This window comes from Myotis brandtii, unplaced genomic scaffold (genome assembly GCF_000412655.1).
Source record: "Myotis brandtii unplaced genomic scaffold, ASM41265v1 scaffold1229, whole genome shotgun sequence".
In the NCBI taxonomy this organism is placed as follows: domain Eukaryota; kingdom Metazoa; phylum Chordata; class Mammalia; order Chiroptera; family Vespertilionidae; genus Myotis; species Myotis brandtii.
In genome coordinates this window covers 64,600-78,405 of record NW_005354286.1, presented here as the reverse complement: position 1 = coordinate 78,405, position 13,806 = coordinate 64,600, and the positions used below count along the sequence as shown (strand labels likewise).

Here is a 13,806-nt window from a genome sequence, read left to right as displayed (position 1 = left end):
GGTGTGCAGGAGGCAGCTGATCGATGTTTCTCTCTCATCAATGTTTCTAACTCTCTATCCCTTTCCCTTCCTCTCTGTAAAGAAATCAATAAAATATATATTTAAAAAAAAAGGTGTGGCACATTTACATAATGGAATATATGGTGCTATAAAAAAGAAGGATCTTCTACCCTTTGCAACAGCATGGATGGACCTGGAGTTTATTATGCTAAGTGAAATAAGCCAGCCAGAGAAAGACAAATATCACATGATCTTATTTGTGGAATCTAATGGAAAAATAAATTAATGAACAAAATAGGTCCAGCCCTGCTAGCGAGGCTCAGTGGTTGAGCATCCACCTATGAAACAGGTCATGGTTTGATTCCCGGTCAGGGCGTGTGTCCAGGTTGGGGCATGCAGGAGGCAGCTGATCAATGATTCTTTCTCATCATTGATGTTTCTAGCTCTCTCTCCCTTCCTCTCTGAAATCAATAAAATATATTTTTAAAAAACAAAATATATTAAAAAACAAAAACCCAAAGAAACCCAAAATAGGTCCAGAGGCACGGATGCATGGAACAGACTGACAGATCTCAGAGGGGGAGGGGAAGAGATTAACCAAAAAACTTATATGCATATATGCACAGCCCATGGACATAGACAACAGTGAGTGAAGGCCTGGGGTGGGCAAATTGGGGACATCAAAGGGTGGGAAATTGGGGACATCTGTAATACTGTCAACAATTTAAAGAAAGATTAAGTGAAGAGGCAAGTAAAAGCGAGAGAAAATATTTTCAGCACACACAATCAACAAAGGGCTTATATCTAGAATATATACGTAAGGAACTTCTACAAATTAATAAGAATAAAGATAATCCAAAAGAAACTTAGGCAAGAAAATTGAACAGACACTTTACAGTGGAAGATATCAGAATGGACAGTAAATAAATGAAAAGGTGCTCATCCTCAGTAGTCACCAGAGAAATAAGAATTAAAACAACAGTAAGATGTTACTAATCACTGACCATAAAAGCTAAATGTAAAAAAAACAATCACTATCATATGTTGGAAAAAATATAGAACAAAGAAAACACACATTATCTCATGTGTTAACTCAAATAGTTAGGAAAGCAGCTTGGCAGTACCTCCTAAAGCTGACCTTATGCATATCCTGTTACTTAGCAATTCCACTCTTTAGGTAGACACCCAATGGAAATTATACACTTGTGTAACAAAAGATACATACAGTGTTTTCAGTAGCATTGTTGTAATAGCCCCACACAGGCTATAAATGTCCATTCAACAGTAGAATCATTGTAGTATCACTGCATGCAGAATTTATATACAATGAAATACTATAGACTAACAAAAATAGATAAACTATAGTATGTAAAACAACATGGATGATGAATCTAATAAACAGTGTTGAGCAAAAAAAGCCTGAAACACAAGAACATACCATTTATATAAAATTTACAAATGGCCACAACTAACTTATTATATTACAAGTCAGGTTATCTTTGGAGCAAGTTGGAGGAGTGACTGGAGGGGGGTGGAGGAGGGCGGCTTCTGGAGTGCTACGGCTGTCCTATTTATTACATGGGTGGTAGTTACATTGATGTCCCCCTTCGTGACAATTCATCAAGCTGTCCAGTTCTGATTTGTGCATGTTTCTGTATGCATGTCAGAGCAACAGAAAAGATTTTAAACGGGCACAAAAGATCACCTGTAGCTCTTTAAAATATAGAGATCCTTGAGGACTCATGGAATGTCCAGGGGTGAAGTCACAGTAATTCTGGCCTGCTCTAGAGGTGAATACCATTGATTGACATATTTCATGGAACATTATGGTTCTCTTTTCTTTTGTAGATAGGCATGGCCAAACCACTCATGCAGCAACACCTTTTTAGTGAATACCATTGATTGACATATTTCATGGAACATTATGATTCTCTTTTTTTTTTTGTAGATAGGCATGGCCAAAACACTCATGCAGCAACACCTTTTTTAACAACTATGTACACATCAGTATATCGGTATCAGTGTAAGCATAATCACCTCTTAAAGAAAAAAAAAATCCAGCACCTGCAACTCACCAATGGGAATACTTCTTCATCACTAACCAAAGGACTTGTCATCTCTTTAATTTGAAACGGCAAAGGTGGCAACGGAGGCGTTGCACTTCTATTTGGCTCGCAGTCTGGGCTAAGCCTAAGAAAACAAGGAATGGTTGTCAATGTTGCTACCAAGGGCACCTGTTTGTTTATGTAGCTAAGGATATTAACTTCTCTGATGTCTAACTGGAGGAAAATACACCAAATGTTTGGGCTTGTTATCTGGGTATTTCTTTGATAAAAAGGCGAACGGATTAAGCAAACAAAGCAAAACAAAATTTATAGACCCAGACAACAGTATGGTGATTACCAGAGGGAAAAGGGGTTGGGGGCAGGTAGAAAAGGATACAGGAGGGATAAATAGTAATGGAAGACTTGATTTGGGGTGGAGAACACACAATACAATATACAGATGATATATTATAGACTTGTACCCCTGAAACCATATAATTTTATTAACTAATGTTTCCCCAATAAATTCAATTAAAAAAAAATAATTCCAAACTGGGAGCAGACAGAGGCAAAGGGAGATAAAGGCAATGGAAGAGGTGTGGAACCGGAGGATGGGGGCCGAAGACAGGGACAGATGGGGAGAGTGTAAGTGACAGCAGATGGAAGGGAAGGGGCTGCCAAGATAAGGGCCCAGTACAAACAGAAAAATAATTAAGGGCAATAAAAATAAAAAAATATCTATACTAATAAAAGGGTAATATGCTAATTAGACCAGACATCCTTCTGGACAAAGCCACAGCTGCAGATGGCGGCTGCTGCTGTGAGGGCCCGGTCGAGGCTCAGGCAAGCCTCAGATGGCAGCTGCTGCGAGGGCTGGGCCGAGGCTCAGGCAGCCGCAGCAGCCAGCAGTGGCAGCAGCAGCAGAGTGATGGGGGCGGTGCCTTCCCCTGATCGGCTGGTCACCTCCCTCAGAGGGAGGCCAGACTGCAGCTTAAGCCCGCTGCCCATGGGGAGCCATCAGTAGGACATCCCCTGAGGGCTCCCAGACTGTGAGAGGGGGCAGGCCAGGCTGAGGGACCCCCCACCCCAGTGCACGAATTTTCATGCACTGGGCCTCTAGTATAAAATATAAAAGGTATTTCTTTGAAAATAATTTTCCTGATGAATAATTTCTACTTAACTTAAAAGACTTAGAATGATTAATAACGAAGCAGAAAACTTTGTACAGTAATCGATAAAAATATTCTGTCATCCTTATTGCCTACATTGCTTTCCTTTCTGTTTTACTTTTGTATCTCTTTGCCACTTAATTAAATAACATGGAAACCAGTTTGAGAAAAATCTCAAAACAGCTAACAATACTGCCCTTGACAGTTCTAAATAGATAATTAAATTTTTTTCTATTTTACGTAACCTCACTGGCTTTCTTAACAGAATTATACTTTTTAAAAATTCTAGAACAAGTCATTCTCATTCCTTTAGGAATTAATACTTTAGAGCATCTTTTCAATTTAAATAGTCTCCTAAGCATCTCCACACTGCTGACCTTGAGCAGGTGCTTTTATCTGTTAGTTTAATGTTTCCACGTATAAAAAAAGGTATTTATGAGAATTGACCTCCACAATTTGGATGAAAGGCACAGTGCAGAATTTGCTGTTTGTGTTAAAATATACGGTTGAAAATGAGACTGAATAAAATACCAGTGAGGTTTTAAATTTTGGTATGCTGACTAAACAAATGAATAATGAAACAAAGAAACAAACCAATTTACCCTAAAATTTTACCCAAAAAGGTCTTAACAGTATGGGCTGTTTGGGACTAAATAAATATATTTCTGAGTGTTAACTCATGAAAATGGGGTTTAAATTGAATAAAAATCACCAAAGACCATGAAAACATAAAAATCCCCTCAACTTAAAATTATTTTCTTTTACTATTAATTCAGTCTCTCCACAGGTATTGATGAACCCTTTTCAAAGCTTTCCTATTTTAATTTCACACAGTTCAAAAAAAATGTACATCCTTTTTCCCTGTTCTCATCCAAAGACCATCTATATAGACTTGTTTCTTATTATGCAAACATTTTCAAAGCTATGCAAACAAACAGCAATAAAAGTTAAGTGAGGCATCTGTAAATTAGTCCATAAAAACAAACACAACATATGTCCCATTTTTACTTATCTTGAAATACATCTTTTTTAAAATTCATTCTCCCAAACCATAATTACCATGGAAACAAAACAACAAATGAAGCTGAAATAACATGGTTTATGATGTGCACAATCAGATGAAACATCCCACAGTCAAACAGAATTATAACAATTGCATAGTACATCTGCATAGAACCTTCAGCTGCACCATTGGACTGAGGCCACCATTTATACTTCAAAGCACAGTGGCAAAAGTGAGATAATTATAGAAGTGATTCAAGAAATCTCTCTCTCTGTAATCTCAATTATACAGAGATTTCTGGGAAAGTATTATTTGTCCTAAATTATCTAAATAATTATCTCAATTATTCATTTTCCTTTGGATGCAGAGATACAATTTGATGGTGTTAATGACTAAAATTGATATAGGAACATTCTTTTTATTGTAAGATCAATGAAATGCAGAGATTGAAAGGAAAGATTACATTATGAAGTAAAGTGCTTTTGCTTTAAATCATCTTTATAACTGACACGTTCTTCTTCTAGAATCCAGCTATTCAAATACTTCATAAAACCACCTGGCATAAAATGCTAAGTAGATCAATGTAATAGCCATCTTAAAAATTATTTCCATTATCGTCTCCACCAGCCCTCTTTAAGGCCTCTGCATGCAGTTGCCAGGAGGGCAGGATCTAATCGCTCTGTTGGGGAAAACTGGACCCGCTTGAGAGTTGGAGAGTTGAGTCAACTCGTGGCACAGTTTTCAGAGCTGACTGCTCATCCAATCCTGGCCCTGCATCAGTGTTCCCCAGGTTACAAGATAATGTGCCCAGCATGGGGCAGGAGCCCTGCACAGCTACGCTGATTACCTGCTTCCCGACTCACCTGCTAGCACTCCACACAATGCTCCCTATTCTATGGACTCCTCATTATTTCCTGGCCCACAATGGCTCAGCCTGCTATGTTTTGCTTTTATGAGTAACACCATGGCACAGAATTTTCTCACCTTGCTTCGCTTCTAAATGACTGTTTCTTGACAAGGGATCCTGTGAGAGTGGTTATGACAAACCTGGTTATATGGGTTTTTAGTTTTAGAAACTTTTATTAACTAGACTTGAAGCGATTTGAATGGCTAATGTTTGTTGGTTACTAAAATTTTTCCAGTACATAATTTCACTTGTAAAAATATATATATATCTTAGAGATAAAACTCCACTTATTACAAAATTGACATGCCATTAAAACTAGTTATATATTAATAGCTCTGGATACCACCCATGACTCCAAATTAGCTTATAAATTATTCTACGCTTCAAACTCTAACTTAAAAAATTAAAAAAAATATTCAATACATCCTCACCCAATTAAATTACATTTTATTTATAAATGTTTTTAAAGTGCCAAATTACTGTGTTATTGAAAAGAAATTCCTTTGGGATATCGTAAAATGCTTCACGTTTTAAGTGGATTCGCATGAAAAACGTATCACTTCTAACAGGAGTGAAAAGCAACAACAAAACCTGAGCTGCCTGAGTACATTGAAGTTTATTTTCATACTGAATCATACAGATCTTTTTAGTTAAAAGCAGGAAGTGGCTAAAAATTAGAGTACAGGCTTTAACATTTTGTGGAACATTATCTTCCTATATTTTTACCTAAAAGCCTTTTCCTTTCTCAACTAGTTTAATAAGACCTTTTTGCATCAGCCATTGATATGTAAATATAACATGAATTTTTGGATTTTTAATGTCTAACAAATAGATATATAGCTTTTACTCTTTGACTTGGCTGAGCTGTGCTGTGAGGAAGAGAAAGAATACTTCATGTTTCACTTGCTAACTGTAATGGGTATGTGCTGTACAGTTCTCCGCTGGTGAGTTCAGTGTCCTTGTATCTCAACAACTCTCCCCACAGTGCCTGTTACATGGCGATAATTTATTTGGAACATTTGAAATGCTGTTTCTGTTAAAAACCAGGTCACTGGAGAACACTGAAATCAGACAAGGCATTAAAACAAATTTAATGAAACTCGCAGCAAACGAGAATGGCAGGACGCAGGCTTTGCAGCAGGCACGCTAGTCCACACTGCTTATTAAATCATTTCCTGCTGAGCCCTTTACCTCTTAGGCTGCTTTCTACGTCCCCTACTGCCTTGTTTTTGTCAGGACCTTTCGCACATTCTGTACCGCTTGACAAAGAGAAAAAAGGGGCAATCCAAACAATAGAAAACTTTAAAAAATAATACAAGGCAGAGGACCTGTCTTTTTGTTTAACTAACAACACCTGGTACCTTCATCTAAGGCTTTCGAAGTTTTTTCCAGCGAACAAGGTTAGGAAACAATGTCTGCACCTAATGGGTGCTCTAACATACCTAGGGAGACCCTTTATAGTATCTCTAGGGGCCTGCCCTAATGGGTGCTCTAACATACCTAGGGAGACCCTTTAGTTTATAGTATCTCTAGGGGCCTGTTTTTCTCTCTCAGTGAGAAAACTATAGACATGGGTCATGATGAGACCCATGGAAAAATGAGTCCACAGATTAGGGAAGCACTTTGCAAAGGGTTTACTCTATATTAGAGACTAGATTCCTCCACCCAAAGCAAGATGTGCCCATGTGAACTGGCCACCATAACTGAAAATCAGTCCTGCCTTGGGGGGGAGGCGTGCCAGGTTCAGCTTTGTAACTAATTTACAGTAGCAGTCTACCCATTTCACTGCTATATTTTGAAAGCTTTTGACAACCCAGAATTTCATATAAAACAATGTACCTACACTATTGTTTTATCACTATGAAATAAGATTTAAAATGAAGAGGAAGTGTGTAAAGTTATAATTTGAATTGTTTAAAGATAAATTTCAATGCCATGTTCATACATTCATACCCTTATATAATGGAGCCAGCATACCTATATTCATTTTTTTCTATTTTTATTTGGTTTTGATAGGCATACTGCACTGGTTCTTCGTAGGTGCTGTGGTTAGCCCACACTGGTTTTCCACTGGCATGAAGTTTTGCAAGATCACTCCGGAGCCTTTCATTTTCATACTCCAATTTGTTAATGGACGTGTACCTTGAATGTTCCCTGTTAACGCAGTCCATGCTCTAAGAAGAAAAGAAACCATCACTGAAGAAAGTGTTCCTCGTAAGTGATGCATATTTTCTGTGCGTTTGGAAAGACCCTTTCATTTGAGTCAAGTGATGTGGCTCTATTCTGTGTCCCTCCTAAATGCCATTTCCCACCCTCACCTCCTCATGACACAGATACACAGTGACAGCTGCCGCTGAACACATTGCAATAAAAGCAACACATACACTACGGCCCATGTTCCAGTAGAGAAAAAGGGCTCACTCATGCACCGTATTCTCTGTCTCTAGGACAAGTTGGCTAGATTTAAGGGTTTTGTGTTTATAAGGTGTTGATTAATAATGAACATTAGTAGTAATGTTCCATTATTAATTGACACATAGATTCAATTTGAAATTTTTTTCTGATTAAAGTAATACATGTCATTATAGAAAATCCTATATTGATTCCCCACTGTTGGGTGATATAACAGGTTATATGCTAAATCCATACAGACTGGGGTATGATTCTGGACCACTCTACACCCTTCATCTAACAGTTGAGATGGTGTAGTACCATACATTATTGAGCAATGTAGTTACATGATCAAGTTTTACTGTTATGGGCAACACAATTTTAATATGTCTTCAGAAGAGAATAGGAAACATATTTAAATCACAACATGAGAGGTTTAGAGCAAGAAAAAAAAAAGATTTCTGATGCTGTTTGAATTAAATGCTGTAAGAAGTTTCCTAGCCAGGGTCTAAACTTTTCTTCTTCCAAAGTTTTAAAAAACATTATATATTCTCACATAAACATGCTTTAAATGACTCTACATTGTCCTTTCTGGTCCTGTGATTCGAATATCTGTAAATTGTGCAGTTGCTAATTAAACAAGAGTTCTCTACTGTTGGAGTATTTTAGCATAAAAAACGTACCGTGTATGAGACATCTGTTCTGACGCTCCAAATTCCTATGGTTAAACGCCTATAAGACTATAGATGAGTAGTATGGCTTAGAACTTTCATTTAGAAGTTTCTAAATTTAGGCTTTCGGTGCATTTCGTGGCATGACACCTTAGGTATTAAAATCAGTACATATTAGATATTCAAAATGTTTACCTACTTGTTTTGGTTTTTGTTTCAAAGGATAAGCCTTCCTACTACATTTTCTGTTTACTACCTAATGGATGCAGTGGTTCTCAACCTTCCTAATGCCGTGACCCTTTAATACAGTTCCTCATGTTGTGGTGACCCCCAATTTCATTGTTACAAATTGAACATAATTAAAGCATAGTGATTAATCACAAAAACAATATGTAATTATATATGTGTTTTCCGATGGTCTTAGGCGACCCCTGTGAAAGGGTCATTCGACCCCCAAAGGGGTTGCGACCCACAGGTTGAGAACTGCTGGATTAGAGCATCTTATAAATATGCATAAAGATCTCACTTTTAAATGAAAGGAAACACTCCTGAGGGCAAACTTCCCCAAAACAATACAGAAAGGGAATATGCTTACATGGCTTTTGGCTATGGTGCCCTTTGCCCTTTGGGAAGGAAGGGTTATCAGAGATATTTCTCCGATTGTTAAGCCCTTGCCTGTAGTATGCCTCCACAGAGCTACACCAGTGCAGATAAGAGAGTCAGGTGAGTCTGCTTTAAGAGAGAAAGGATTGTGTGTTCTAAAATTAGAGTAAATTTGTGATAAATATAAAGGAGGCAGAGTCCTATATAATGTTGCAATTCACAAGGGAAATATTCATCTGAGCAGATCTGGTTGGAAGAGGTCATGGAAAAGATTCAGAATGTTGCTCCTAAAAAGATAGCTACTATTCAAAATGTATAATCCTTCATGCTCTGCTGCTCAATTATAATTTTCTTCAAGCGTTTTCTTATTAAATTAGATTTTATCTGTGACTCCTTTTGGCCCAGTGTTAAGCTAATTAAGGATAATAATAATGATTTATTAAAAAGCCCACAATTTCTAAATGTACCATATTTAAACAAGTGTTGTGAGCATGGCCTGGAAAAACTACACAACTAATGCATTTACATGATTTATATTTAAAAGTATATTCTGCCCTGGCCAGTATGGGTCAGAAGTTACAGCATCAGTTCGTGGGTCTTGGGTTCGATTCCTGTTCAAGGGCACATACCTAGGTTGCAGGTTCTATCCCAGCCCCAGTTGGGGCATGTGCAGGGGGCAATCAATCGATGTGTCTCTCTCACATGGATGTTTTTCTCTCTCTCTCTTTCTCCCTCCCTCCCCCCTTCCCTCCTGCCTCTCCTTCTCCCTCCTTCCCTTCCCTTTCACCCCTCTCTTTCACTCTTTCTAAAAGTCAATAGAAAAATATCCTCAGGTGAGGATTAACAAAAAAGTAAAATAAATAAAAACATATTCCATTTTCCTTGACAACAATGGTTTTTGACCTCTCTCATTTCATGTTTTTCTTAAATACTTCTCTGGCAATTTCAGGAATATATCCTTCACTAGATGGTTATCATGTGAAAATAGGCATTGCTTATATTCTACCTCTGTATTTCTGATGGCTTATTTTATAAGACCCTTATCTCAATTTCTTTTTTCTTCTTCAAAAATTTAGGATTCTACAGTTTTAATCCATTTCTTTATTCTTGAAATGGCGAAACCCCTGGTGCCTACACACTCTCATTAGGCCAGTTGAATTAACGAGGTGTCTGAATAATAGTATTTTGTATGCGCACTTATTTTAAATTCATGTATGTTCAAAAATAGTAGTTAGGCTAACAAAGAATTTATACAGAACTGGCTTTAGTCATATTTTATGGTTAGTATGCTGATTTTTCAGGCTGTTTTAGGTACTTCTGAGGGTCCTTATTTGTTATGCTATTATTTTATTTAGAAAATTTTATGGGTATGAAAAGCAAATTAGTCTTAAAAATTACCCTACATTCTGAGTCCTGATTAAATCTGTTTTTTTGACACCTTCTTGAAAAGAGAGAAACTTTAATAACTATAAGTACAGGTCAAGTAAATATGGAATCACAGACATTACCATGATAGACTTGATTCTTTGTTAGCCGCCCTGGAGCCGAATAAAGCTAAACACCTCTCTTTTCTCCATGCAGTTAAGTTTTTGCACAAATTCCAAGAATCTCACTGAGGCCTGAGGAAAACCTGCAGACCGGGTGGTCCATCCATCAGCCCAGCCTCCAGAGGAGAGATGCTGCCCGGCCCCAGCATGCACTGGGCAGTGCTGGCGCAGGCCTGCTGTTCCTGCCACGGTGAGTGCCTTTCTAAAGTCCTTTTCCTGAGCGTAAATTAGCAGGGACCTTCACAGTCAGTCGAGCAGGAAAGCTCCCAAAGCTCCAGCTATTTAGAAGTAACTTACCTTAATATCAGTAACTTCACTTGTCTAGAAAGGAAAAAAAACCATTTTAATATTATCCAAATACCACATATTTTAAAAGACATAAAAATGATGATGTACATATTTTTTTTCTTGTCTGATGTAAAATTTCAGCACCAATGATTTAATTCTGCATTTACTTGTTCATTTCAGTTATTTCAGAAGATATTAACTAATAATATAACAGTGGAATGAATTTAACACATAACAGATAGGAGTTTTCTTCATGACATCTTTAAACTGAGTGCTAAATAAGTGACATAATAGATTGTAGACTCTTAAAGAGCAAAGAATTCTACTAAACTCTTCTTTTTTAAATTTAATAGACACTTGAGATTTTTCTCTTTGGGGAGTGGCTTGACTATTTCAGTTATCAAAGTCAATTCTAAATCTTCACATACAAAGAATAGGGAGCAGGTATAAAATCAACTTCTTTTATGAATTATAGTCATACATAAAGTATATACAACTGACTACTATTTTAATAAGTATCACACTGAAGGCCATACACCCATGGTATTCCATTTTATGATATCCAATTAACCAATCTTTAAACAAATTTATATTGTATATGTATGTGCTAAGGGCTACAGAGGTAATTAAATATGAAAAAGAGACCTTCCATTCATGGAGAATACAATAAAAAATTGAGTAGTTTAAACTAACATGTATGAAAAAATAGTGAATGATATAAAGTATAATTGTGAGTTAAATTATGTTGCACCAAGTAGGAACTCAAATGCTTTTTAATCAAGGAATAGCAACAACTATTTGGACTGAGATCACGTAGGAAGTGAGATAAAATGAGGCTCTTCTAATCTCTTTAATTATATTAGCAATGGTTTCCATGGTAATTTATTCATGCTTCTAAGACTACAGGTGAGATTCATAAATCTACAAATATTTATTGAGCCCTAACCTATATCAAACACTCTATGAAGAAAAAGTATTAAATATAATCCACTTCATTTCTAAAGAATTCTATGGCTGAAGAGCCAAAAATACATATAAATAGAAATTTCTTTAAAAAAAAGATAATTCAAAATATTTTACAGCTAAGAGTGCTAAAGAAAGTCAAAGAAAGGAGAAATAAATGGAGCCTAGACTGGTAGGAGACAAATACATGGAAGAGTTAAAATTTAATCTAGGTTTATAAATCTAAAAGCTATTACTTTAAAATACTAATAAAAGAAATAATCCCATTGTGTGTCAGATTTAAGAAAACAGAGGGAGAGACCTAAATTGTACAAGCTGAGGAATAAGAAAGGAACATAAACACAGAATGTAGAAGAGATGAAAATAATTGTAGGATATTATTACCTTTGATAATAAGGAAACAAATTGGAATGGATAAAGATTTCCTGGAAAAATACAAATTTCAAACAAGAAAAAACCAAGATAAAAAAACCTAAAGAGAAGGGAAAATTGAATACACCAAGTATCTTAAAAGAGAATGGAAAAATAATTGAAGATTTACTGCATTGAAACTTCAATGTCCAGATGGTTTCACAGCTAAATTCTTTCTAACTTTTAAAGAACTGATATTTCTAATATTACTTAAACTCTTTTAGTCCAGTCATAAAGATGGAAAACTCCCAATTTATATTATAAAGCCCACATAATGTTAAAACAAGTAGAAAAAAAGAGAACTATATACAAATATCATTTATACATACAGATCTTAATTTCTAAATAAAATATTACCACATAGAATCCAGTAATACATCAAAATTGTTCAAGTATAGCTTTTAAGGGTTGTATTTTGTCAACCCCTCATACCTCAGAATGTGACCTTATTTGGAAATAGGATCTTTACAGAGCTAATCAAGTGAAAATGATGTCATTAGGATAAGCCCTAATCCAATATGACAGGTGTTCTATAAAAAAGGAAAATTTGGATACAGAGAAGGACATGCTAGGAGGGAAGATACAAAAACATGGAAACAGGACAGCCATGTGAAGACAGCTGACTGGAGAGATGCATTTGTAAGCCAAGGATTGCCAACGATTGCTGGCAAATCACTAGAAGCTATAGCCAGGCCAGCAAAACCCTCCCCTCCAGGTTTCAGAGGGAGCATGGCCCTGTGGACCCCTTTGGAGTTCTAGCTTCCAGAACTGTACAATAAGTTTGAAGCACCCAGTTTGTGGTACTTTGTTACGGCAGCCCTAGCCACTGAATCCAATGACCAACAATGTTTACTCCAGGAATACAGAGGTGGATCAATATTAGGAAATATCTGCCAACCATAGTTTGTGACATATCAACAAATTAATGAACAAAAACCACATCTATACTAATAATAGAGGAAAATGCAAATTGTCCGGGACATTGTCACAGTAAGAGTAATGGCCAGCAGGCTGCCTGGGGCGACAAAGCCGGCAGGGGGGTTAGTGAGGGATGACCAAACAGCTAAACAGCAGGCTGCGTGAGGCAACCAGGCCGGCAGAGGAGTTAGTGAGGGACGATCAAACGACTGAACAGCTGCATGGGGCGACTAGGCCAGCAGGGGGAACAGTTGGGGGCGACCAGGCCAGCGGAGGGGGCAGTTAGGGGTGATCAGGCCAGCAGGCAGAGGTGGTTAGGGGTGATCAGGCTGGCAGGGGAGGCAGTTAGGGGTGATCAGGCAGGCAGGCAGGTGAGCAGGTAGGAGCCAACGGTCCCAGATTGTGAGAGGGATGTCTGACTGCCAGTTTAGGCAAGGATCGGGCCTAAACCGGCAGTCGGACATCCCCCGAGGGATCCCGGATTGGAGAGGGTGCAGGCTGGGCTGAGGGGACCCCCCCAATGCACGAATTTCGTGCACTAGGCCTCTAGTGATGTCATATATACTGAAGAGGCATTTAATAAAAACTAGCAGCAAATCTTAACTCTAAGTTAAGGATAGAAAGATATAATAAGAACCATAATCAAGAACAAATATTATCTTAAACAGAAAACACTAAAACAATTTCATCTAAAATCAGGAATTAGACTAATTTGTCAGTAATCACTATTATTATTATTATTTTTTTAAAAATATATTTCTTTTAAAAAATATATATATTTTATTGATTTTTTACAGAGAGGAAGGGAGAGAGATAGAGAGCTAAAAACATCGATGAGAGAGAAACATCGATCAGCTGCCTCCTGCACATCTCCCACTGGGGATGTGCCC

General features: G+C 37.2%; 1 protein-coding gene across 1 annotated transcript in view; it reads right to left on the bottom strand.

The window, feature by feature from the left end:
- The window catches only part of CCDC67 (coiled-coil domain containing 67), an 83,618-nt gene that overhangs the window by 6,163 nt on the left and 63,649 nt on the right, over positions 1 to 13,806 (bottom strand). The window contains exons 11-12 of the mRNA XM_005858909.2: positions 7,102 to 7,298; positions 2,076 to 2,190 (exon numbers count right to left, since the gene is read on the bottom strand). Of these exons, the coding sequence (XP_005858971.1) occupies positions 2,076 to 2,190; positions 7,102 to 7,298 (312 nt within the window). The remainder of the gene's footprint in view (positions 1 to 2,075; positions 2,191 to 7,101; positions 7,299 to 13,806) is intronic.